Genomic DNA, 27,921 nt, shown 5'->3' on the forward strand with positions numbered 1-27,921 from the left:
GAGATTTCGAATCAAGTCCACTGCTTTCTCATTTCTTCTGTCATGAAGCCAATAGACGATAAGGAGTTATTCCGAACAAGACCAACGAAGAGCAAGTGCCTAAGAAAACGAACTGCTGATTAGAAGGGCAGGGCTAATGATAGCTCCACTCTACATTCCTGAGGTTCGTAGCTTGGAAGAGGCCTGGCCAAGAGATACTGGCCTTCTCAGAACGATTTCGACAGCCCGATGTCCCTCCCTGCTGCAATACTTCCAGGGAGCTGGGTGGCCTTCCCTAGTGGGTGATGGAGAAGTGAGCAGAGAGGAGTTAGAGCTGCTCCGACTCCACCCTCCCAACAACTTCCCGGCCAGGAGCGCCACCAGCGCTGGGACAGAAACACCTCGAGACAGAAACCGCTTCCCAGAGCCACCTAATGACAGAGAAACTGGGCAGAGCCCCACAGAGCTGGATAGAGGGTGTCAAGGTAACCCGGACCACATGGGACTTGGGGAGATGAAGAAGATGCTTGGAGAAAGTTAAGAGAATTCCAGAAGAACAATATTGATCTTCAATCGCCTAAATTTGTGTCCGCACTAAATTCCCCAGTTGGAGGAAAAAGCTAGAGAAATCCACGAAATAGTATCTAGAAAAATAGTTCTGTTTTGTAAATCCATTAAATATTTTCTGATTCCAGGTCCACTGTGTCAGATAAATACATGACGGGCTTTGCTCTGTTTTGTCTTCTTGGCAGTTGACCTCCGCGATCTAGTTTCAGAAATAAAATAATCTTGATAGAATATGTTTGGTTTAGGGTTGTTTTGTTTATTTCTTTTCTCCCCATGGACACAAGAAAATACAGTGCTACAAGAAGGTGCTTTCATTTTAGTGTTTTGTCAATTCCAATAAACTCCTGAACTTAACGAGTATTTTTGAGGATCTCTGTCACAGAAATATGAAGGTACTTTTAAAGACAAACTGGACTAACGCGTCAGGGAAGGAAATTAGTCCCCTTCCTCTGGCTCTACTCTGTTCGAGCCAAGGAAGCAAGGTCTAACGCCAAGTACCTGCTCATGGACACATGTGCCTGTGGCAGGGCGTCTCCAAGATGGCCAGCATTCGCTACGCCCCACCCTGCACGTATGTGTCATCTACTCCTGCACCTGCTTAAATCTAGGCATCCTGCTTTGGCTAATCAAGTCAAGTAGACGTCAAAGTGTGATCTCTGGGGTTAAAGGTCTTAAGAAGCATGAAGCTACTAGCTCTTGGAATACTCACTCTGAGAAAAAGAAGCCAGCCGGCACGAAAGAAGGCTTATTATTATTCTCTGAGACTGCCACGCTGTGAGGAAGCCCAACCAGCTTCAAGAAGAGGCCACAAAAATTGAAAGATGCCTAGTCAACCCAGGTGTCAGACATGCCGATAAAGAACTCAGCTGGGCTCATGTCTACCTCTCTCGATTGCATCAGTAAATCCAAGACTCATCTCCGTTAGGATCTGTTCCTTCTACCTTGCTTAAGGGCTGAAGAACAATCAGCTCTGGGGGATAACTGGTCTTCAACACGTCTTTGGCAGCCCTGGTGCTGGAAGCTTGGGAAGGCCAAGGTGTTTGCGCTCCACAGTGAAAACGCTGGGCCGTGCGAGAGGCAAGCTCAGTAGCCATTGCATTAATAGTAAGTCAACAGTCTTCTTCCAGCAGGTCCTAGGCTTCAGCCACAGTTTCTTCATTCATCCAGGCTGACAATGTCCCTCGCATGGCTCATTCCTGAGATCTCCCAACCTTCCTTGAAGTGCCAGATCCATCTAAAACCTTCCTTTATCTGGGGCCGGTATGCAGCAACCTTGTTGTAAAGCGTCAATGACTTGGAAAGATTTTCATTGGAGTTTTGTTAAGAAATTGATGTGAGCCCTTACTTAAAATATTTTTCCCCATGGCACAATTTTTTTTCTTTTTTTAAAGGTACTCTAACAAGATTAAGGCAAGTAGCTTACTGAAAGAACTTGTCTGCAGCAATGCACTAATCAGAGAGGCAAGTTTAAGCACATTTTATTTGTAATAAACTCATGTATAAACTGGAACCCCCAATAGCAATACTTTTTTACTTTCCCTCATGCAGAATGTGTGTGTGTGTGTGTGTGTGTATGTGTGTGTAGTCCATGACATGGGAAATCATTTATAACTTTGGGAAAAAGAAATCAGAAACAAAATTTTGAAGTTCACTAATAACCATGACCACAAATAGCTGTGATCAACTGACTTCTGGTTCTGTTAAGACATGAAGGTCATTCTTCACTCCCTAAGAGGTGCTATCTCTTCTGATCTCGGTCTCCCAGGCCTGAGAAAATGTAGCTTAGCGTTCTCATGAGAAGGTATCGGACCACTCCGCCAATCTCCTGTCAAGAGTGAAGCTATTCTAGCTGTGGCTTCATGCACGGCGTCCTGTTGGAGGAGCAGTCTTCACTGCTCGCCTTGTTCCATGTTATTCCACCCGTAAACTCTGGGCCGGAAGTCCCAGCCTCACCCTGGCCCCCTGGCTTGATATGTTTGAACTGTGAAGACAAAGACAGGTATAGGGAATGTCAAAGGGCATGTGACATCCTTACCTGTACACCTGCCTTCCTGGTTGAAGTATCCATCTGGACAATGGGAGAGGCACTGGCCATCCAACAGCACGTGGGAAGGCTGGCAGGCTGTGCAGTTATGCAGGCTCTTCCCTGCACACCCGACACAGGATTGGTGACAGGCTGGAGAAAGACCAAGCAGAGGAGACGATCAGAAAAACTGCCACATGACACGCACCGCACTTCTGTCTCCCTTCAGCATTCCTGGATTGGAATGCCTTCTGCACACTCACTTGGACCTCCTAAGGACAGGGCACACACCTCTCAGACTTCTTTCTAAAGGCAATTGCCTACAACGTGAGCATCTGGAAGCTTCACTTTTGATTCTTTGAAGGTTAATAATGCGCCCATTCTACAACGAGCTTCACGAATACACAGATTAAAAGAGCAGCCAACGCCTAGCTGCAACAACACGTGCGTAGCAGAGTTGGAACACAGTGGAAGACTAGACTACTGCATACTGCATACTGCACACAGTGCTGCAGACACTAAGTGGGCTGATGCGTGTGAAGTCCTTGCATTCATAGGAAGCCCACAGACCGCTGATTGAGGACTAAAGCCAGTTCCCATTCGGACTGAACAGCACCTTTCCTGGACTGAGTGGTGACCATCCCCAGACACTTTGCAGCTTCTGAGAACTTCCTATCTATGTAAAGGTGTTTGTTCCCATGTGAAAATAGGACCTAGCATCTCATATTTTAAATTAATTTTTAACCTTCTTTCTTTTTAAAGATTAACTTGGTAACTCTTCTCTTAGCTTAAGTCACAATTAGGGATTTTCAGAATACTTGGCAAGGAATATTGAATGTGTCATTGATTGTCAGAAGAACAAACACAATGTCCTGTGGGAAGAACAGCTTCTTAGAAGTGAGGATGGCAGCCCTGTGTCTTGCTTCTTTGGGCGTGTTATCAGGAGGGACCAATTGCTGGAGAAAGACAGCATGTCTGACATAGTAGAGGGTCACCAAAAAGGAGGGAGCCACTGAAGACAGACTGACTCAGTGGCTGCAACCCTGGGCTCCAACACAGCAGTGGCTTCGAGGACGACGCAGGGCCAGGCAACACTGCATTCTCTACGCGCGACATTGCTAACAGTTGGAGCTGCCTTGATGATGTCGGACAAAAATGTTCGAACTCATAGAAAAAAATATGCTTTCTTTAAAAAACAAAATGGAATAAGTGATAATTAAGAAAATACTATTACAAAAGGCACATGTGATTTTGTTATTGAAGACATTTTTTAACACAATGGAACCACATGTCATGGAAAATTGGGTGGCAATATCTGAAGGGGGAAAAAATCCAATTATATTGTCAATTCAAAGCTTCCAAAGATGATTTGGGAAAGCAACATGAAGCAACATGATAATTTTTAGAATGTAAACATATTTATGAAAATATCAATGTGTTTTTATTAGACTTTATAAGATTGCTAAAATCCCTGCCTCTTCCTGATATAAATCCATATTAAGCAGGAAATCGATGTGTATCATTAGGGAATTGAAAAGCACACCACAGGGAAAGATGAAGAGTACATTCTGAGCAGGCACCATTACTTCATTCCCTCCACTTGGCCACACAGTTGATGGACACCCTGACTCGGTGAGAATAACGGTTACTGCTTGATTCTATAGGACGGGGGCAACTAGATTCTATAGGACGGGGGCAAAGAAGAGGCACAAATTGGAAGGCTGATGGGCCAAGAATTCTCGGAGAAAGTCTTGCTACTGAAGATGCAGCCACTCAACCTTAGCCACCCACCAGCTTCAGAAATTAGCCCCAGTGTGAATCACCGGGGCAAACTTCAGAACTGCCTTCATGGGCAGTTCAAGAACCAAGTGCCTACTGAGCTTGCTAGTTACCGTGGGCCACTAGCTAGTTACCGTGGGTCACTAGCTAGTTACTATGGGCCACTAGCTAGTTACTGTGGGCCACTAGCTAGTTACCGTGGGTCACTAGCTAGTTACCGTGGGCCACTAGCTAGTTACCGTGGGCCACGAGCTAGTTACTATGGGCCACTAGCTGGTTACCGTGGGTCACTAGCTAGTTACCGTGGGCCACTAGCTAGTTACCGTGGGTCACTAGCTCGTTACCATGGGCCACTAGCTAGTTACCGTGGGCCACTAGCTAGTTACCATGGGCCACTAACTAGTTATGGGTCAGTAGCTAGTTACCGTGGGCCACTAGCTAGTTACTATGGGCCACTAGCTAGTTACCGTGGGTCACTAGCTAGTTACTATGGGCCACTAGCTAGTTACCGTGGGCCACTAGCTAGTTACTATGGGCCACTAGCTAGTTACCGTGGGCCACTAGCTAGTTATCGTGGGCCACTAGCTAGTTACCGTGGGCCACTAGCTAGTTATCGTGGCGTACAGAGAGGAAGGTTATGCTGGGCAACCACAGTCTCCCATTGTCATCTTCTCGAGGATGCTCTGTTTCCTGTAAAGGCAGGAATTTCCACCTGCGTCTTTCTGAAAAGTTCTCATGACACTTCAGTTCTGTGCTGCTTTCCAGAATGTCTACGGGGTTGCAGGGCCTTTGGGGAGGCACCCGCATTCTATGGAAGTGGATAGGATAGAGGAAGCTCTGCTCTAAAGTCTGAGATCCTTCAAGGAAGACTAACTCCATTACCGGGCAGACTTGGAAGAGATCTGAAAGGACTGCTATGAATAATTCCTCTGCGCGATACGACATTTTGCGAGAGTGACTTTCCACTCGACGGTTAAGCATATTCCAACACAGCATATCTGAGCCGCTTCAGAATGGACGGTGTCAGCAACAAAAGCCTCCTCAGACGGCTGTGAAGTCCAGCCAACCTGACGCCAGGAAAAATAACTACACCTCAAATAATGCACACGCACCATTCTTGTTCATTCCGTTCTCCATTCAAATCTCCACTTCCCCTTTTTAACATTAACAGGGAATTCACCTAACCAAAAAGTGACCATTTGAATGTGAATAATTCAATGATATTTAGTATATTCCTCTGGCAGCACTCTGAAGGAAAACTCATCCTCTTCAAGGCACTACTCTCCATTGGCCCCATCCTCCAGGCTCCCAAGACCACAATGCGAACACCTGAGCATAAACAACCCAAGCACCCAACTGCATTCCGTCTCTCTGCATTTCCCTACTGTATCTCTTTCATCAAAGTGGGATCATACCACATGTGACTTTTGGTGTATGACTTGTTTCATTTAGCATAATGTGTTCGTGGCTCATTCATGTTGTAGCAGGTACTTTACTTCTCTTTACAGCAGAATAATACTCCATTGGAGTGGTTGAAGCACTTGGCTGCTATAATCGCTGAAGAAAGAATGGGTGAACAAGCAAATGTGATGAAGAAGTTGATGGTGCCCGGCTATCAAAAGATATAGCATCTGGGGTCTTAAAGGCTTGAAGATAAACAAGCGGCCATTTAGCTGAGAAGCAACAAGCCCACATGAAAGAAGAACACCAGCCTGTGTGATCACGAGGTGTTAATGGAATCAAGTAATAGGCATCAGAAGACCCCCCAAAAAACAATGCTGAGAAATGAGGAGGATTGGAGCAGAAACCCCAGGCCCATCTCTATATGACGTATACATAATAACTAGTCATTTGTACCATCCCTAGATGAAAAATTCAATGAGTAAAGTCAAACAAAATCAATGGTTTTTCATCCTTTCACTTCTTCCTCCTCCTTTTTAAAAATCTCTACCAGATTGAAAGTCTTTCAAAGTGGAAACCAGCTCTGCGATTCGAACAGGGCCTATCCTCTGTCCCTGACATGTCAGAGCTCAGTAAGTGAGCTTTCTGAATGGGTGGGCAAGTATGCAGGTAGATGGAGGGGTAGAAACAGTGGTCTTACAGTCTTTTTTGTTTTACATCAAACTATTTCTCTCTCTCTCTCTCTCTCTCTCTCTCTCTCTCTCTCTGTCTCTTTCTCTCTCTTTCAAAAATGTTGGCACTTCCTAAAATGCCTCCCTCCACTCCTCTCTCTCTCTGCATTCACTCTTTTGCAAGCTCGCTGGTGCTAGTGAGTCTCACATCTATGAGTACTGCTATGGCTTTACCCGGGGATCAACTGTCTAAAGCAGTGGTTCTCAACCTGTGGGTTGCACCCCCTGAATTCTTTTTTCTTTAGAGATATCTAAAGGATATCTCTACTTGGTGTTTCATAAACATTTCATTCAAATCACTTCCAAAAATACTACTCATTATCCAATCCCAAGCTCAGCCCATGACCATTTGATGTTGACATTACATTCTTTGTATAAAAGAAAAGCCCAGAAAACCCACACTTGCTATCCACCCACAAGTGCATATCCTACAAGCTCAGCCCGGTCTTTCCATTGTATTCACTCGGTAGCCACACCAAGCACTAAATCCTTAAAACTTTGGAGTCATCCTACATTTTTATCTTTCCATCATCAACACCAGCCAATCAATCACCAATGTATCTTGACTTCTGATTCCCAAATCTCAGTCAAATCGATCTCAATTCCTCTATCCTCATTACCACCACTTTCCTCCAGCTTCCTAAGCAGCCCCACGGCGTCCCGCTGTCACCCTGTGATGCACCCACCAGACAGATGTCTCCTCAATGCAACTGACCACATTAGTCCCCAGGGACAGTGCTTCAGTGGCTCTCTCATAGCAATAGGAGAAAGTCTAAACGCTTTACCAACTCTCTTCCAGTTGGCTCCAGAGGAGAACTGTGCTGCACAAGGTTTTCCGTAACTGCAGAAGGCTAGGCCTTCCTCGGCAGCACCCTCTTTTCAAGGATTAGTCAGACTCTTAATCCTCTGTACCGCTCAGGGACTCCTCTGAACGCCTTGCTCAAGAAGCAGCTGGCTGCTTACTCTGCGAGCACTGACCTGCAGGAAGAGAAGGCACAGGACCCTTCTCCAGCCACACCAAGTCTTTCTTTGCACCCATCCTGTCTCTCCTTCCTCAGCCCAGAATGTCTTTCCCACTCTCTTCGCCCGCTCAACTTCCATCAATCGTTCAAGTACTTAATCATGAACGTTTCCCTCTGTGAATCTGTCTTCTCTATTCTCCCGCCTGGTTTTGCGGTTTGTGTCCTGACACCTACGACCGTTCCAGCATGTGCCTTACTCTTTTAATTACTTGCTCAGATGTCAGTCTCCCCTACTTGATCAGGCATTCCTCAGGGCATGGCCCATATCTTTCTACCCACAAAATCGGGCACACCCATGCTGTAAAAGCAAGAACGGGGGAGTGAAGAAAACGGAACATCCCCAGAAGGCATGTCGTGCATGTGTTTATAAACTAGGGACTACATTAAAGAGTGTTGCTTAATATAGATTCCATACATTTCATTCGATTAATGCCAGGGATTCCCAACTTCATAAGTGGTAGCATTCTCTTAATCTGTACAGGCAGATTCCTGCCCATTTATTTATTTATTTATTTAATACTTCCTGCCTTGAGGTCTTGGGTGAGTCTTAGCAACCGCTAAATAAATCAAAATACCCACAAAACAGTTCTTCCCGTTCTCCTAAAGTAAATGTATTAACTTACCAAAATAGCCAATAAATAAAAAGAAAACTGACACTAAACTAATGTTTTATGCAATGTTGCTGTATAATAAGACCCGAATGAAGGAGGAAAAACTATCTTCCAGGCATTAAATTAAATGGCTTGGAGAAATCTAGTTGCTAAAGTGTCCCAAATGTTAACTGAACAAAACTTCATGACCATTCGTATGTACAATAAAAAGGCAATTTATGGGGTCCAGGATCCATCTTTTCAGCACACTCTTTTAAAATAGTCTCTCTTCTGAAATAACACCTTAGAAGATATGTAAATAAAATCCATTATGCAGTTAAGATAAAGCCTGACATGTTGTCCACATTTCATCATCTTGTACCCTCTTGGCGAGCTGTGCAGGAAGTAAAGGACTCCATCACGAATTGCCCCACGGGCTTGGAGCCCTCGTGCGGTCAGTGTAGTCACCCCGCCATGTGACTCTGCAACCCTGGCCACCACTGCCTAACTGGGTAAATGGTGAGTGAGCGGCATCATGCTTCGCGATGGCCTAGCCTGGAATCACACTGCTAGAGTCTAGCATGGCACAAAGAACAGAGGATCTGCGTTTGGAAAGGAAGAAAAAATTCTGGAGCAACTACATCCTGGACTAGAGCTCAGGAGTCCTCTGGCCTAAATTACTGTATAGGTGGTTTCTTCTAAGGCTCACGTTCTTCATCTATAAAATGTTGGTTAAATATATGTCAAATCGCAATATTTCAAATGGAATACTTTGTTTCAAAGAATTTCTAAACTATAGCGCTATAAACAGTGTAAAATAACATTTATGTGTATTATGTATACACATTTGAGTATACATATATATGAATATCTGACTATAAAGAACTAGGCTAAGAGATTCAATGTGGTTATCTCAAGAAGGAAGGGTTATAGGTAGGATTCTCTGATATGAAATTCAGTTAGATTTGAATTTCAGATAAACTGAATATTTTAATAGACCTTATGCAAAATTTGGGACATATTTATTTTTTAAAATATTCATTGTTTTATGTGCTAAATATTTCTATTTGTGCAATCCTATATTTATATTTGTTACATGTAGCAAACTTATCAATGCTTTTCCCCTTTAACTGTATTTTCTAAAGATTCTGCAATATACATAATGAGGGGAAAAATTGAAATTTTTAAGAAACCTCTTTAGTTCAAAAGAAGTGCCTTAAGTGATATGCTATCTTTCTTTAATTAGAGGCCAAATCTTCTGACACCTTGTTTACTCAAGTGTCAACCTCACCTAGTATGTTGCACATTGTAGAAAGTCAGCTCCCACCCGACACCTCCTATACTAATGTGCATTTGAACACATTTCAAGGAGATTTTTATTAATCATTTTATTGGGGGTTCGTACAATTCTTATCACAATCCATACATCCATCCATCGTGTCAAGAACATATGTATATGCCATCACCATTCTCAAACATTGTTGCCATCACCATTCTCAAAATATTTGCCTTCTACTTGAGCCCTTAATATCTGTTGCTCATTTCCCCCTCCCTCCCCACTCTCCCCTCTATCTCATGAACCCTTCATCATTCATAAATTATTATTATTTTGTCATATATTACATTGTCCGACATCTCCCCCGCCTTCTTCTCTGCTGTCCATCCCCCAGGGAAGAGGTTATATGTAGATTCTTGTAATCAGTTCCCCCTTTCTACCCCACATTCTCTCCACCCTCCAGACATCGCCACTCTCACAATTGGTCCTGCAGGAGTCATCTGTCCTGGATTCCTTGTGTTTCCAGTTGCTATCTGTACCTATGTACATCCTCTGGTCTAGCCAGATTTGTAAGGTAGAATTCTGTTCTACAGAGACTTCAACCAAAATTTTGGTCTTCAAGGTAGTTTAAGACTTTAAATGGGAAATCAGGGGAGAAAACCCTTGGGATTGGAAGGAGAATCTGAGTCCCGGTTGAGTTGTTGGACCTGATCTTCGGCACAGCAGTAGAAGCGAGTTCTAAGAAAAGAACCTCACACCTTACACCCTGGCCTCTCAGCCCGGAGCTGCCCCCAACAGCCACAGAGTCTGTGGCTAAGGCACAAACTGGCTGGTCTCGGGAGAAGTGCAGCCAGGGTGCTCCTTAGGAGCAAGGATGGCAAGATGGTCTTCCATACTTTAGACACACTGTCAGGAGGGACCAGTCCCTGAAGAAGAACATCGTGTTTGGTAACATGGAGGGAGAGTGAAAAAGAGGAAGGCGCCCGACAAGATAGAACACGGTGGCTGCATCAATGGGCTCGGGCATAGGAGCAATTGTGAGGATGGCACAGGATCATGCGGTGTTCGTTCTGTTGTACACAGGGTGACTGTCGGTCGGAGGCGACTCGATGTCACCTACCAACAACACATGACTGGCGGGCACCAATCACATGCACTTTTGTAAGAATGGCACCCTTGGAACTGGGTACCCAAGTAGTCCCTACCCAGCTCTACTTTAAGACCCAATCTAACCCCACAGGAACTCAAGAGGGAGACTGTTGAGAAAGCAACCCGGGGGAGTTTTCTGAGGCTGTTTGGTTGGGGTATCCCTAGTTTGATGTAACATGTTTTGTTTGATGTGAGTGAGCCAGGAAAAGAGTATTTCTTGGTTTCATAATTCGGTTTTTGTTTAAGAAACTTAAATCTTTCACTGCTGGTGGACAATTAGTTAAGCGGGTGAAAGCAACTCTGAATGAAATGACTAAGATCCTTTGTGGTTAGGTGGCATCAAGGAGGTTCCGATTCATAGTGACCTTCTGCACAACAGAATGAAACACTAGCTAATCCTGTGCCAACCACACACGGGCATGGTGGAGCCCATGGCTGCAGCGACTGCATCAATCCATCTCACTGAGGGTCTTTCTCCATTTCAGCTGACCTCTGTTTCACCAAGCATGATGGCCTTTTCTAAGGGCACATCTTTTCTGATGACATGTCCAAATAAATGTCTCACCCTCCTTGCTTCTAAGGAACATTCTGGCTGTACTTCTTCTTCTTCTTTTCCTTTGTCTTGGTGCTACCGAGTTGATTCTGACTCAGAGCAATCCTATGTGCAACAAATCAAAACCCTGCCCGGTCCTGTATCATCCTCACAAACATTACGTTTGAACCCACTGTTGCAGCCATGTGTCAATCCATCTTGCAGTATCCCCTTGTTCTGTTTGCACAGCTACCTCCTGATTCAGTCCAGGTTACATGTTCGTAAGAATGGTGAGCACAGAATGTTCTGGAATTCCAGTTCTTCTCAAGGCTATCCATACTTTGTTAGGGCCCACACACGCTGGTTACCTGTTAGACTGCTAACTACAAGGTAGAAAGATGAGGGTTTCTACTATAAAACCCACAAGGGCAGTCTCACCTGGTCTTATTGGATTACTAGGAGTTGAGGTTGATTTGAGGGCAGTAACAATAATACCTTCTGAAATACCCAAGTTCATTTCTAAGAATCAACCAAAAGAATAGGACAGGATAGGTTAACCAAAAGCAAGGTAAGCAGGGGCTTACTTACATCAAAGCAGAAACTTTGATGTAGTTAAAAAGGGAGTGGGAGATGGACTGTCAGTACAGATTGACAAATTAGCACAGTAAGTCAGTGCTTCCCTTGATTGCTGCATAACCCACCACACTGGAACAGGACCAGCACCCCAGGAGCTGTCAATGTCATGTCGGAGATCTTCCGCTTTGGAGAAGACCTCTGTCCGAGGCCCTTCAATCTCCTCCTGGAATGTGGATATGTCATCGTCAGAGATTGAGTTGTGTCCCCTGAAAACACACGATGTAAATCCTACTCTATATGGCTTATAGTCACATTTGGGAGCGAGTTATGCTAATGAGACAGGATTGGTGTAGGGCGATCTTGAGTCAATCTTTTTGAGATGTAAGAGAGTAAACACGAAAGCTAGCCATCAGAGATGGAGGAGACGGATGCAAAGCCACAAGGAGCCAGGCAGGATACAGAAGCGGATGAGATGCGGATCTTCCCCCAGAGCGGGCAGAGCCTTCTGCGAGAGGCAGTGCCCTGAAGGCAGACTTCCTGCCTTCTCAAGGGAGAGAAAATAAAGGCTTGTTCATTAGCATCACCCACCTGTGGCAGTGCTGTGATAATAGCACTAGATACCCAAGATCGATTTTGGTGCCAGCAGAGTAAGGTGCTGCCCTCAGAGACGTGGAAGCAGTTTTGGAACTTGGGAATGGGTAGACAGATGCTGGAAAAGTTTGAAGGTGCTGCTAATACAAGTGTAGATTGCCTTAAGGAGGCTGTTGGCAGAATGATGACTTTCAAAGCAATCTGGTAAGGGCTCAGAAGGAAGTGAGGAGAATGGCAGAGAAAGTCTCTATCGTGTTAGAGAGACATGGTGCTGACAACCGAATGGGACTAGAAATGTGGCCGTGTCGTTCTGATGAGGCTTTAAAGAAAGTGCTGAATACGGACGGAAGGTGGGGGCTTTAAAAGCAGTAAGGAACTTCTCTGATTCATACTCATGCATCTGGTGAAAGGCGAGATGCATAAGCAGGGAACTTGGATATCAGGCTAAGGTGGCTTGGAAGGAAGATGGCAAGTTTTCTAAGGAAGGTCGTCAGGCAGCAGCGTACTTTCTCTTTCTCCCTGTCACTGTTTGTAAAATGTTGAGGGGGAAACAGATGGATTTAAAAACCAACAGTGAACAATGAAGCAGAATTCAAATGGGAGGCAAATAACGCGCACAAGATTGAAGGAAATATTCTAAAACCGTGATGATGACTGTGCAACCCTTCTTGATGTGACTGAGCCTTTGAATTGTATGATACATGAATTATATGCCAATAAAACGGTTGGGGGAAAAGTTTAATGATCTTATGCAACCTAAGGCCATATGTCCTTGAACGTTCATCAAGAATGTGGTTACATAATAATTGTTAGAAAGCTTAAGCCTCTGGGTGGTGGGTCTACCCAACACAAAGCAGAAAACCCATCAGCTTAGATGGAAAGAGCCAGGAAAAAAAACCCCAAAAAACAAAGGAGAGAGTACTGTCTGCCTCTCGGAGTTCTTGGAGGCAGCAAATAGGCCCAAGGAGCTGCTACAGCTGCTGTCCTCCAAGAAAAGAAGGGGCCATCCCTAAGGCCACCAGAATCCGCAGACCTGTAGGAGGGGACACAGGAAGCCTTTTCAAAGGGCAGACCCATGGTCCTCTAGGCCTCAGAGAGGGGGGCCACCACCTGCTGAGCTTCAAGAAGCTGGGATTCAATTCCAGAGTGTGAGGGTGCTGTAAAGGTGTGGCAGGGGGATGGGACAAGTGCCCAAAGCTGAGGAGGCAGGGCTGACATGCGCGCAGGGCAGAGAATGAAGCCAGTCTGGGCCAAGAGGGTGGATGGCCACTCGGGAACACTAGAGCAGAGGTATTGTCCAAGCGGAGCTGAAGCCCAGGGCCGAGGGACCTCCACTCCACTCAAACTTCAGAAGGTGGTGCCAATAAGCAGAGTCTGCAGTGTGTGGGGGGGGTGTCATTGCTCAGACAGTCTCAGAGATCAAAACCAAACCAAACTTCACAGGCATCGAGGGGACTTGGCCACACAGCCACCCCACAGAACAGGGCAGAGCTGCCTCTGAGTTTCCAGGAGCCACTGTCCAGGGGAGTAGAAAGCCTTGTCGTTCCCCCGAGCAGCTGGTGGGTTCAGTGGCTGACCTTGCCGTTCAGAGCCCAACTCATGACCACTGTGCCACCGGGGCCCCGACTCTCAGGGGAAAGAGGGCTATTCTAGAGGGAAAGAACATTGTTCCACTCGGCTTTGGACTTGCTTGGTGTTTGCTGTCCTTTCCTTCCCTCCAGCTTCTCCCATTGTAATGGAAAAGTCCACCTTGTGCCGGCCACCATTGTACTTTGCAAACAGGTACCTAGGCATCTAGGCATCGATGAAAAGAAATCTTACCCCAGGATGGACAATACCTAGAGTCTCACCTCTACTGGATTTAGATGATGATCCAGAAGATGAGAGTTTTTAAACCTGGAGTTTATTTAAGGCATTTGGGGTGACATTGATGAGTAAATGTGTTTCTCAGGTGACAAAGATACGACTTTTGGAGGACGAATGGGTAGGACTTTATGGATTGAGGTGTATCCCCCAAAACATGTGCTGTGAATTCTAGCTTCAATGCCTGTACTCATAATCCTGCTTGGTAATTGTTTTTTATTATGTAAATGAGACAAGATTAGGATCGCGTGTATCTTGAGTCATTCTCTTATGAAATACAAAAAAGCTCGATGGAGCAAGTTAGCACGTACAGAGGGAAGGAGATTGATGGCAAGCTCACAGAGCTCTCCAAGAAACCATGAAACCAAGGCTAAAGATGCAGGGCCTTTCCCCAGAGCCAACCCGAGAGAATGCCACACCCTGGGGCCAGTGCCCTGAATTCCAGGTTCTAGCCTCAGAAACCATGAAAACATGGGTTTGTCTGTCAGAGCCACCCATTGGTAGTATTTCTTAGCTCACCAAGAGAGTCACTATCTAAGAGTATACGAGAGATGTTGCTGCTCAATGCATTCATCCATTCATCTGTTTCTCTCGCCCGACTCATTTCCATGAGAGCAGAAACTGTCAGCCTACTCATTCATTACTACATCCGCCTAGGGGGAACCGATTACAAGGATTTACGTGTGACCTCCTCCCTGGGGGACAGACAACCGAAAAGTGGGTGAAGGGAGATGTCAGACAGTGTAAGATATGACAAACTAATAATTTATAAATTATCAAGGGTGCATGAGGGAAGGAGAGTGGGGAGGGAGGGAGAAAAATGAGGAGCTGATGCCAAGGGCTTAAGTGGAGAGCAAATGTTTTGAGAGTGTTGAGGGTAGTGAATGTACAAATGTGCTTTACACAATTGATGTATGTATGGATTGTGGTAAGAGTTGTATGAGCCCCCAATAAAATGATTTATAAATAAATAAATAAGCGTTTGGTGGCGGAATAAACAAAGACAGGCATTCTGTTAGCAGGTACACACATTTGCTCACTGCCACCCAGTCAATTCTGACTCACAGCAACCTAGGTGACCCTCCAAGGGACCCAAGGAGTCCTGGTGGCAAGGAGTTTGGGGGCTGGCTGCTAACTATAAGCTCAAAAACTACCAGCCACTCCAAGGGAGAAAGACAGGGCTTTCTACTCCCATAAACAGTAGGTAGCTCAGCAGGCTGTTAACTACTAGGTCAGGGGTTCAAACCACCAGTCGCTCCTTAGGTAAAAGGTGAGCTTGTAGGCTTCTGTAAAGACGTATAGTCTCAAAACTCCTACGTAGAGTTACATGAATAGGAATCAACTTGATGGCAATGAGTTTGTTTGTTTTCAATTAACCTTGGCCGGTTGGCAGTTCTAACGCACCCAGCAGTACCAAGGACGACAGGTGTGATGATCTCTGTCATAAAGAGTACAGCGCCAAGAAACCTCGATGGGCACTTCTACTCAGTAACACATGAGAGTGCCGTGATGCAGACGAACTGGCTGCAGTGGGTCGGTTTCGTCTGATCCTCTGTCCTGCTGGCTACCAGTAAGCAATATCCCTGGACCACATCATGTGCAGCTATATGGTTTCTCATCCATTGTAGACGTGGGTTTTATTCAGGTATCTTGACTACCGTTGCTTTGTTTTCCACTGGATCACGTACAAATGTGTCATACAGCTCAGAACAGAGACTTGTAGGGTCACTTCTAACCCCACTTTGCCCTCTAAGTAAACTGTCTCTTCCTATCCCTCCATAACCCCGTGTTGTCTCAAGAAGATGAGGGGCAGCAGCTACACCAGGCGACACTGCCCGGGGGGGTGGGGTGGGGGGTGGGGGTTGAAACCAGAATGACCATCTCTAAAATGTTTGCGTGGTGTTCCAGCAGAAACATATTATTTGTTACAAAAATATCCCTGTAGTTAGTTATCACAACAAAAAAATTTCCGTAAGTCCAGCTTATAGGTGTCAATACAAGGTTAATAGTCTATGTTAATTTACTTCTTGAAAGTTCTAATAGGATCCAGTTCCCAAACCCAATGTGATCACATCTACTCCAACTCACGGTGATCGATACAGAGTTTATAAAATCAGATGGTCTCACTGTTCTCCCAAAGGGGCTGGTGGTTCTGAACCATCGACCTTGCAGTGAGCAGTCCGATGCTTAGCTGACAGCACCACCAGGCCTCCTTCGATCAGGTCAGAGGTGTCATTGTGACCAATTAGCATGATACTGAGTTATGTGGCTTTGTCTGCACATGCTACAAGCATCCACTTAGATTTTGTTGCTGTCGGTGTTTTAACAGCTGCTGATTTTGTCAAAAGTCCTCATCTTTTAGCTACAATCCTGTGGTCATTCGTTCTTTGTGAACCTGTAACTATTTTCAGAATGAAGTACTAATTGAAGAAAAAGAAGAAAAACAAAAGAAGGCTCTGCTCCTTTACTAATAATGCTGTAATTAATAACGTGCTTCTGTGTAGAAAGGTGTTATGAAGCAATGTCATTGTTAGTATCCACATAAGAGCACTATCTAATAAAATATGCTATGCATATTACATAAAGTAATGAGTTAGTACATTTAAACCATTGATGATCATGTCTCATATTCTCTGATCAAAATGAGTGATAATCATGACTAAGCATTCTGCATGCTCTGCTGTGGACGGAAGGAGGTCTGTGTGGGGTATGGGCGGGTGAGACCGTGAACGACACCCTGAATGACACCAGCCTGCTGGCATCATTGCATCTGCCCCCGCTTTCATTAGCGGCTATATCATCCTTATCCCTCCGTGTTGCAGCCACAGAGAAGAGGGCAGGGTGGCTTCCAAAGAACAGTTGCTTTTTCTCTTCTTTATAGAAAAGTATCTGAGATCAGTGGTGCTGTAAAAGAGATTCTTCATGGTGTGCTGCGACAAACACACACACACACACACACACTCATATTCTCTCCCAATCTGTTTATGGGTTCTGTGGGGAGGCAAGGGTATTTCTGGGAATGTGTGGGAAGGAGAGCCCAATGCAATCTCACAGGATTCTCAGACCTAACTTCACAGACGACACTTCTGCAGAACTGAAAATGGAACAGACTGCGGGGCTGGCACCACGGTTTCCAGAGACAGGGGATGAGTGACAGGAAGCACATACATCAAGCCGCTCACTGAGCAGGTAAGGCTGGAAACAATGGGCGGTTGCACTCAGTGTCCCAAAGGAATCTTGGGCAACTCAATTAACCTCTTTCTGCCACATCCTCATCACTTATAAATTGAGTACAACAACCTACTGAGCAGAGACTGCAGAGGGATATGCTAATAAATATGAATAGGCAGCAATATGCATAGTAGCTAATAATATTATGTTAACTAGCAGAAAATCAGGGGGCTTCACGGGACTGCTGAGGTCCACTGAATCCTTTCATATGGGCACACAATTAAATCATTCCAGAAGGATTAGGTTCTAATCCTTTGTAAAGGGGACCCTCAGAAAGGCATTCCCAAAAAACTCCCCTCAGTCACAGGATTCCTCCTTTAGTTCACAACATTCCAAGCCTGCCTCCTGCTCCACTGGGCTGCCTCGCCCCTCCTCCCACCGTGTGGAAAGGACTCACTTGCACTTGCCTTGCCAGCTGCAGCTCTTGGGAGATAAAGAAGGCCTGGTTGGAGCTAGGCAAGGTAAACAAGGAAGGCACTTCTCCCAGTGCCTGGCTCGTGGTAGGTTCCAGAGAGAGAACATGAAAGAGGGGTCGAACAACAGAAATTGTGGGGGAAAGGAGACAGCGGTCGGTATATGATATGAAAATAATATCAATTTATCAAGGGGTCACGAGGCGGGGAGGAGGGAGAGGAGCTGATACCACGGGCTCAATAGAAAGTAAATGTCTAGAAAATAATGATGGCAACGTATGTATGAATATGCTTGATAGAATTGATGTATGGATTGTTATTAGAGCTGTAAGAACTCCCAATAAAATTATCTTTTAATTAAAAAATAGAAGAAGAAGAAAGAAATGAGAGAGAGAGCAAACAGGTTTCAGGCAGTCATTTGACCTGGTGGACTAATCCTCACCTGTCCTTGAACATGTATCTGATTCTTTAAGCATGTGATTAAATAAATATATCAATTTATGCCATTATAAAGAGAACATGAAAGTTTGTAACGATAACATTTTAGATGTTATCAATGAATTCTCCATTGGCAAATCTGCCTACTTGCCAGCGCTGATTTGTCACCTCCTCATCACTAATTTGTCACTTCCTTCTCATCAATCCTGGCAGCGTTTTCATGGTTAGTGGCTAACATGATCCAGATGACAAAGAATATGAGTTTATTGACAAGGATGGTTTCAGTGGAGGTTGAACAGACTGGGCGGCTATTTGCTCCTGGTGACTGACAAAGGAGCCCTGGGGGGGGGAGGGGTGCAGACAAAGGAGTCCTGTGGGGCAGCGGGCAGCACTGGCTGCCAACTGACAGGTGTTTGGAGCCCACCAGGTGCTTCCTGGCAGAAGCAGATGGCCACAAGGTTCTGGAAAGAATTACAGCCTCTGAAACCCTATGGGCAGTTCTACTCTGTCCTATAGGACCACTGCGATTCAGATTAAACCTAACGGGAAAAAAAATGCTCTTTCCATTCCATTTTCCCATGAACTTTTCTTTCTTTCTTTCTTTCCTTCTTTCTTTCTTTCTTTCTTTCTTTCTCTCTCTCTCTCTCTCTCTCTCTCTCTCTCTCTCTCTCTCTCTCTCTCTCTCTTTCTTTCTTTCTTTCTTTCTTTTTTAGTTCAAGGATCATTTGTTGGCCTCAGGAGTGTTTTCCAGTCCAGTCTGTTGGGGCACCACGCCCTGGCCCCAAAGTCCACTTTCAGCATTGCCTGGGGACCTCGCTGCTCCGTTCCCTTGCTGTTCCGTTGCACTCCCCCAGTGCTTTGCCGCGGTGCGGCAGGATCAGATCGGGCGCAATTCCCACACTGTGTCTCCAGTCTGGAAATATGTACAAGGTTATATGCCACTATGCAGACTAGCTTTAGAGATCCCCTCAAAATTGAATATCACTCTGTCATACCAATGGCTAAAGACAGAAAATGTTTGTGCCACTGTTTTCTCCTTAAGCCTCGTTTATTTTGAGCTGGGGGTGGGGGTGTCTCCAGTAATTATGTGTGTTAAGAGCCTTGGGGAGTGGAAGACAGCAGAAGTGGCCTGAGGAGAAAGCTTGTCTGGCAAACCTAAATCCACTGAAGAGATTTGAGGAGGAAAGATGCAGGGGACAGCAGTGTCTCCCCACTCTCCACCCAGAGGCTGAGGGCCCCGCAAGCCAGGAGCAGAGCTCCCTGAGAGGCAGGGCCAAGAGCCCAGGCAGAGCTCAGAGCGGAGGGCTGGGTAACCTGTGGCTTGGGAAGGCGTCAGAACCCCAACATCAGGGAAGAATCCCACACCCCAGGAGTGGTTAACAATAACAACACACAAACAAAGCCACGGAAGGTGAAGGGACCACAGAGAGTCCGGCTCATGTGGCTTTGGGCTGGGCTCTGGCCAGGTTGACTGGAGTAGTGAACTTTCCTCCCATTTCTAGGTACGAGGTCTGATACCTTCGAAGCAGGAAGAGAATATCCGAGTTCACGGACTGAGATGTATGCCCCTGGTGAATGGGGCTTTCAAACATGCCACGCCCTGTAAGTCAAAACCGACCTGAGAGCAATGAACTTGGTATCGGCTTGGTAAGCTCCTTCAGCCTGTATGAAATGCAGTTATGCCCATTCACTGCAGTGGGTGGAAAAACTCAACCCGGTGTCTGGCCTGGGGTCTCTGGATCCCAATTCCGCATCCTTGCCACTGTGCCGTGTTACTCTTTGTATCTGGAAATTCTAGCCTGCTCCTGGAATTCATTTTTTCCAAGTGATGTATTTCCAGTATAAAACTGAAGTGTGTAGGATACAAAATTAAACTGCAATGTGACTGCGATTACACTGAAAAATAAAGACCTGAAGTTATGTACTGAAAAGAAGACTCAAATATGCAGCAAAATTTCAAAGGGCAATTGGGTTTAAGTGAAGGATGCTGGGCACACTTAGTATTCAACCATTTTCTACATCCAAGAGTTCCTTTAATGAAGCTATGTTTACTTACACTTTAAGATGTAAAATCAATGAGCGATTAAAAATACATATATGTGTGTTATATGCATATGTATGCTCATGCATGTACATACCTATGGACTGATTCCTGAGAGTCAATGTACACACTAGCAAGGCAGAAGAGAAGAGAGCTCACCCCTACCTTCCCGGAACTAGCTGTCCCCTTGTTCCCCTGCACTACACAGAGAAGGCTCTGGCAACTGAGTCAAAACATTCAGGAGGCCATCAATTCTCTGTACATAATGTGCCAAGCCAACAGCAGGAATCACTTCTAAGTTTTGACAAAAGTCCAGATCAGAAGCCTTCCTATTCTGAGCAACAAAGTCAAAGAAGTAATAAATGGAATTCTACAAGAGGCTCTTGATCTTTCTTAGCTGTCCGCACTAGTCTCTGGGGAGGAAATCCTGTCTAGAACTTCAGAGAGTGCGAAACTTTGGGGAAGCTAGGGCAAGAGGGACTAGTGTTTTAATACCATCTATTATTCATAATGTTGCTTGCTGGACATGAAGCACTTACTGATGAAGATCAGAGATTCAGCTTTCCAGATGCACTGCAACGGAACATACAGAAATCGGAAATCCTCACAACATCATGATACATAGAAGATACGGAGGTTGCTCGGGGTTTTGTTTTCCTTCCATTCCAAACTAACCACCCCCAGAGCAGCAGCGAAACAATCTAACACTGCAGTACAGCGGGCAGAGCTGCTGACAGACTTCCTCAGAGTGCCAAAGACAAGGATGCATGCTGCGGCTGACCAAGGCGAGCCTGCCTCAAGTCACAATGTCCTCCGCTGCCTCGTGCGCATGCAAGAGATGGATTAGGAATAAGGAAGACCTACGATCTGAGGCATCCGAATTACAGTGGGGTGAGCAATATTGGATCTACCATGGACTACCAGAAATATGAGCTGATTTGTCTTGGAAGAAACATGGTCAAGAATGTTCCTTTGGAGTGAAGATGGCGGGACTTCATCTCACGTCCTTCAGACAAGTGGACAGGAGGGCTCGGTTCCTGGAGAAGGACATCATTCGTGCTTGGTAAAGCAGAAGCTCCGGGAGAAGAGGAAGCTGCTTAGTGTGACAGAGTGGTACAGTGGCTGCAACAGCAGGCTCAAACGCAACACGGGTTCTGAGGGTGGAGGGGCAGAGAAGTATTTCATATTGGGCAGGTGTGGCATGCGCGCTGGGCTCCACTAGAAGGGGACACCACCGAGCAGTCCCTGTTAACCATCACACTTTCTATTGCCCAAGGAGCCCCTGGCAGTAGGTTATGCTTTGGGATACTGAGCACAAAGTCAGCAGCAGCTCAACGCCGCCAGCCACTACATGAAAGATGAGGCTTTCTAGCCCCATAAAAAGTTACAGTCGTGTGGGTGAAGGGAGACAGCGGTCGGTGTAAGATATGAAAATAATAATAATTTATAATTTATCAAGGATTCATGAGGGGGGAATGGTGGGGGAGGGAGGGACAAAAGAATTGCTGATAACCAAGGGACCAAGTAGAAAGAAAATGTTTTGAAAATGATGATGGCAACATAGGTACAAATGTACTTGATACACTTGATGTAGGGATTGTTTTAAGAGTTTTAAGAGCCCCCAGTAAAATGATTTTTTTTTAAAGGCTCCAGTCTTGGAAACCCACCAGGTGTCCTTTACCCCACCCTGCAGGGCTGCTGTAGAATTGGTTCGGTGGCAGCGAGTGAGTGCGTGCCCACCGCTAGTTGTAAAAGCCCATTCAGCATGCTAAACTTCTCGTATTTATTGAGAGCCTCTGTGGGACCAGGCAGACTGTGGAATCTTGCTTTGCTAAGTGTAGGAAGAAAAGATACCAGGAAAACAAAGCAAAAGTAACTCTGAGCGCATCTTAGGACAACTTTCATCAGTGAACGCAAGGAAGGGACCGTTGCCATTATCCTGCGGTGTCACCAGTGTTAAGCAGATGTTTGGTTGGCGATTTTGAGTTGACAGGATGGTTAAGTGATCCAAACACTGGGTGTCAGATGTTCAGACGGGTTAGATTTCAGATGCTAGCTTCCATAGAGAACCTCTAGGCACTGGGTGAGGCCGTGTTTCTTTCTATGGCACACAGGGGTCACTAGGAGCTAGAGTGCACTCAGTGGCCCCTCACAAGAACATTATTCACACAGTGGCGCAGGACATCCACAAGGGTCACTCCGTTGCAGGTCTGCCTCCTGCGAGCTACCCGAAGTTTTCCCAAATCATTCTTACCTTCACACATGCCTGTGTTCTCCAAGTAAAACTGGTCTCTACAGTGGGGCAGACATGGGCCATACGGGGCATTCTCTGCAGACAGCTGCTCAACCTGCAATCCTTCTTCAGGCTTCTGACACCGGGAACAGTGAGAGGGCCCGGGCCCCACGCAAGTCAGGCATGAGGCGTGGCAGGCTGTACATGGAACAGAATGCAGATGCCGGGTGAGGGGTTAAAGTTGTTACAAAGGACAGCCAGACATGCAAGCCCTCTAATAATGCACAATCAAAGGCTGTTAAACACAAGACAATCTCTCTGAAGGAGCACACGTGTGTTGCATCCAAGAGCCCAGATCCACCCTAACCCCCTGCAACTAAGTGAGTTCCTCCTCAAAGCAACCCTCTCTCGCGTTTCCAAGACAGCACGCACGGTGGGAACGGAGAGCCTCCCCGTCCTCCCACAGAACGGCCGGTGAGTGTGAGCTGCTGACTTGCTGTGACCAGCCCGGGGCCTAAGTCGCAGCACCAGCAATTCAATGAAAACCCCTTAGAAAAGTTCGCCAGATTCACCCTCCCAGGAAATCCTTTTTTCTCATTCCTATGCAGAACAAGGCGTCAGTGGTAATGACACCCGTGGGAGACGCACTGAGGGTGCTGCTCGCCAGCCACAGCACAGGGACTTTACACGCTGTCAGGCTGGATCATGAAAAACAGAAAATCAACAACAACAGACCCCACAAGAGCCAGCGGGACAAGACTGGCTCGGTCCTCCAGAGGAGCACACTCGTGTTCTCTGGCGAGGGGAAGAAGCATTCAGACAAAGGGCACGGCTCCATCTTTTACCCAAATGGCTGCTGTGTTGGTATCTACTAAGACATCCATCACCTCTCGTCCAAAGGCCCAGGCAACAAATTCCTCTTCGAATTTAGGTGAAATGTGTTCTTGTGAGTCAGGCTCTCTATGAGCAGCGATAAGAATTTCACAATCCCTCACGATCCCTTGTGTTCGTGGCGACTTGTGAAAGTCAGATAAAATACAGGACCCAAACCATCTCGTGACCCAAACAAACCAACTCACCACCATCGAGTTGAGGCTGACTCATAGTGACCATGGAAGATAGGGTAGGTAGAATTTCCCCTGTGGGTTCCTGAGCCTGGGACTCCGTACGGGACAGAAAGCCTCTTCTTTCCCCTGAGAACATCTGGCGCTTTGCAGTTAGCAGCCTAATGCATAACCGCTATCTCACACCCACGGTTTGCTACAATTTCCTTTAAACATCTAATGCAGCTGCTCTCTTTGAAATACTTTTGCTCAAACAACCCACAAACTCTTTTCTAAGGTGACCGACATATAAATTAAAAAACAAAACCCAAAATAATCTCACTTATTAAAATGTTTGCTTCCCATAATCTAGTTTCCAAGGGCTCCAAAGATCTATCTATCTCTGCCCGCCCACCGCCTCCTGAGCCCTCAGCCCTCCATCTCACCCAGCCCAGAGGCAGCGCTGGGGGTTCTCCGTTCGCTCGGCAGGACCATTAGCAGCAAGAAGTTCTCCAGGGAAAAACCAAACGAAGGTGAAAAAGCAAACACACATTCGCCATGCTTGGAGGGAGGGAGGGAGTGTGTGTGTGTGTGTGTGTGTGTGTGTTTTGCTGAAACAAAATTGCCTTCAAGTATGGTCAGAAAACCCATGGCACTTTAGGGAGTAAATATTCAAATGCGATTTTTTAAAAGATGCTCCTTCTCAAAACTATTGTAATGAGAAAAAACAAGTGCTTCAGATATAGGAAGGAGTTCCAAGAAGTTCGTGGAAAAATGAAATTCAAAGACACTGCCACATATGACACACTGGAAAGAAAGTTGTGCCAAAAGGAAAGTGACTGGAACCAAGTGACCGTCTGCGACAGAGAAGCCGTTCGGAGCGGCAGCGACGCGGTACCTTTGCAGACCCCGTGATCAGGGTAGAAGTCCTCGCCACAGCTGGGCAGACAGTGGCCTTGGCGCAGCACGTGGGGGTGGGCGCAGGCTGTACAGTCGGAGGCCATGGGCCCAGAGCAGCTGGCACACGAGTCATGACAAACTGAGGAAGAGAGCGACAGGGACACTCAATGGGCCAGGCGGCTACAGTCCCAACCTCCTGGCAGGGGATAGCTATGTGCTAGCTGGCAATCCCTCTATCCAATCAAATGCTGACTCCCCTTTGGATGCAACACCAAAACGAGGGGCCGGGGGGCAGTGGGGTGTCAGACACGTTTTTTCAGGTTTTTTTTTTGCCAGAACTGCCACAAAGCCCGTTTTGCTCATATCCACCTCGCCGACCCCCCGCCCCCCACCAGCCAATGTCTATATAGTCTTTATTCCAGTCCAGCTGCTGGACACAGTCCACTGTATCCAGCCCATGGCAGAACAGAACTGTGCTCCAAAGCTTTCCCTGGATGATTTGTAAGAAGTAGGTCACCAAGCCTAACTCTCAAAGCACCTTTGGGAAGACGCGAACTGCCAGCCTTCCAGCCCACTGCTGAGCACGTTCACTGTTTGCCCCACCCCTGGCCTAACCGACCCTTTCTGTAGAAGCTCCTCTTCATTGTTCTGTGCATAGTATCACTGTCCTTCCCCATACAAACATGATGAGGTGGTGGTGCTAGGGGTCGCTGGGTCGGTCCATTATGAGGAAGGTGTGATTAATCACAGTATGCAGATGAGGAAACTGATGTCTTAAGAGATTTTAAAATTTTCTCAAGATCATAGAGCTCATTATTTACAGCCATGGGACGTAGTCTTCGGACAGACTAGAAAAACCCATAGTGTCTGAGTAGGAAACTGTAGGCAGTTCCTAGGCCTGTCTGTTGAGAGGACTGGAAATTTCGTCTGGCTCTGCATCCAATGGTCTTTGCTGTGAGCCGAGTCTTGGTCTCTGCACGGCGTGTGCAGTGGGCGAGGCTGCACTAAGCGATGTTGACGAGATTCTGGTTTTACCGTTCTAAGATTTCAAGGAAGATTTGATTCAAGACCCTCACCACCACATGTGACGGTGCCAGGAGCCTCTAGGTCCTGCTTTAGCCTCAGGTGGTGGCAAGGGGACACCTCTCACCCTAGGAGATGAGTGGGAGTTAGTCCTTGGGGGCTGGACCAGGCCTTTGGCAGGGCGGGCTCCGGGAGTGAGGATTGGCCACTGGAGGACAGTGGTCTGGGACTGGAAAGGGAGTGTGTGGAGCAAGGATGAGGGCCTGGGATAGGGGTACTGGGGAAAGAGGAAGAACATTGGGGGAATGTAAGGGTTGGAAGCCAAGGGGAGATTGATGATGAGAATTGGTGGGACAAGGCTAGATATTTTGCCACTAACAGCCACTCGGTAGAAATAAGAGGTTGTGTGGGAATTTCAGAGAAGGGGGACAATCAAGGCATCTGGGGCAGCAGGAAGCTAGTTCTCCGAGGTCCCCGTGAGGAAATGGCACAGGTTAAACATATAGACACTGAAACCTCACGGTCTCGGATGTGAGCTTGAGCCTCAAGACTGTGCACGCTGAAAAGAAATACTATGTAAGCCGCACTTTGCTAAACTGCTGGTGGCTGTAACTGTTAATTCTGCCAGCGAGCAAATTTGGTTCACCTTTTAGCGTGACGAGTTGTAGTTGCCAATGCATGTCCACAGGGACAATACGAAGATCATCAGCATGATCTCTGGTGATGACTGCTAGCTATGCTCCGGTCCTTCCCTCAGGAACTCTGGCCTCCCAGCACCCACCCCTCTCTCCCACCGTTATACCCAGCACATGCAGCTTCTACAGAGAAAGAAATTAGTCGTTTCAATGCACTATTTCCCATCATGCACACAGATCCTCAAATGAGCGGGACACCGTTCCAAGGGTAAGGGGCTTCGAGGAGTTTGTGAACAAATGGAACGAAAAGCTAATGGAAACGTTCCACAAGCTTCTTCAAGCACACACGTATAGTGAAACATGTGTTAAGGACTTTTTGATGAGGCTGATTACTCATCTCTTACCTTCGCATCTGCCGGTGGCATCCGCATAGTGCCCACGGGGGCATTCAGGAACGCATTTCCCAAGCAGCAGCACGGTCTTCTCAGTGCAGGCGAGACATCTGGGGCTACCCGGGCCACAGCGCTTGCAGGACTGCTCGCAAGCTGAGGGGGAGCGAAAGCCGTCAGTGAAAAGCAGGCAGCGCCCCACATCCCCACAGCAAACTCCTTCTCTGGCCGCCAGGCTGAGCTTTGCTTCCTCGATGCCAACATTTCAAAGGCCTCGACTCCTTCTGTTTTCACAGCTGAAGAAGAGCTAAGAGTTATGCTCTGCCCTCGCAGAACCCATCTTCAAAGGCACACCCGTCAGCGTATCACATTGGTTTATTTATTTTTCAGATTTGCAGCGCTTCCTTTTAATATTTTTACAGAGATTTTTTTTCTTAGATAGTTCTGTTTGTATATCATTTTGTATTATTTCTCTCACGCAAACATCTGCCACTTAAAAATTTATTTTATTGAGGCCTCTTATAGCTCGTATCACAGTCCGTCCATCCATCCATTGTGTCAAGCACATTTGTACTCTTGTTGCCATCATCATTTTCAAAACATTTTATACTTGAGCCCTTGGTATCAGCTTCACATTTTCCTCTCCCTCCTCCATCCCTCCCTCCATCATAAACCCTTAATAATTTATGTTATTATTATTTTTTCATGTCTTACACTGACCGATGTCTCCCTTCACCCATTTTCCTGTTGTCCGTCTCCCTGGGAGGGGGTTATATTTAGATCGTTGTGATCGGTTCTTCCTCTTTCCCCCCACCTTCCCCTTACCCTCTTGGTATGGTTACTCTCAATATTGGTCATAAGGGGTTTATCTGTCCTGGATGCCCTGTGTTTCCAGCTATTATCTGTACGCTGGCACATGCTCTGGTCTAGCCAGAATTACAAGGTAGAATTGGGGTCATGATATTTGGCAGGGCAGGAAACATTAAAGAACTAGAGGAAAATTGTATGTTTCAATGGTGCTATGCTGCATCCTGACTGGCTCGTCTCCTCCCTGCGACCCCTTCTGTAAGGGGATCTCCTATTGCCTATAGATGGGCTTTGGGTCTCCACTCTGCTCTCCCCCTCATTCACAATGATATGATTTTTTGTTCTGAGTCTTTGATGCTTGATACCTGATCCCTTCGACACCTCATGATCACACAGGTTGTGGTGCCTCTTCCATGTAGGCTTTGTTGCTTCTCAGCTAGATGGCTGCTTGTTTACCTTCAAGCCTTTAAGACCCAAACACTATATCTCTGCATGTCTATCTAGACAAAATAGGTGGGATAAACAATCCGGAGTAGAACATAATGGGACCAATGGTTCCAGGGGGACATGGGAGAGGAGGAGGTGGGGGGAAAGGAAGTGGGTGTTAACAAACTCATGGACAAGGGAACAACAAGTGATCTAAAATCGATAGCACGGAGGGTGCAGGAGGCCTGAAAGGGCTTGATCAG

At 46.3% G+C, this 27,921-nt stretch overlaps 1 protein-coding gene across 1 annotated transcript in view; it reads right to left on the reverse strand.

The window, feature by feature from the left end:
* The window catches only part of FRAS1 (Fraser extracellular matrix complex subunit 1), a 587,299-nt gene that overhangs the window by 238,421 nt on the left and 320,957 nt on the right, over positions 1–27,921 (reverse strand). The window contains exons 16-19 of the mRNA XM_075544919.1: positions 26,441–26,581; positions 24,377–24,517; positions 22,457–22,633; positions 2,582–2,722 (exon numbers count right to left, since the gene is read on the reverse strand). Coding sequence (XP_075401034.1) covers positions 2,582–2,722; positions 22,457–22,633; positions 24,377–24,517; positions 26,441–26,581 — 600 coding nt within the window. The remainder of the gene's footprint in view (positions 1–2,581; positions 2,723–22,456; positions 22,634–24,376; positions 24,518–26,440; positions 26,582–27,921) is intronic.

The sequence above is a fragment of the Tenrec ecaudatus genome, chromosome 3, assembly GCF_050624435.1.
Source record: "Tenrec ecaudatus isolate mTenEca1 chromosome 3, mTenEca1.hap1, whole genome shotgun sequence".
Taxonomy (NCBI): Eukaryota; Metazoa; Chordata; class Mammalia; order Afrosoricida; family Tenrecidae; genus Tenrec; species Tenrec ecaudatus.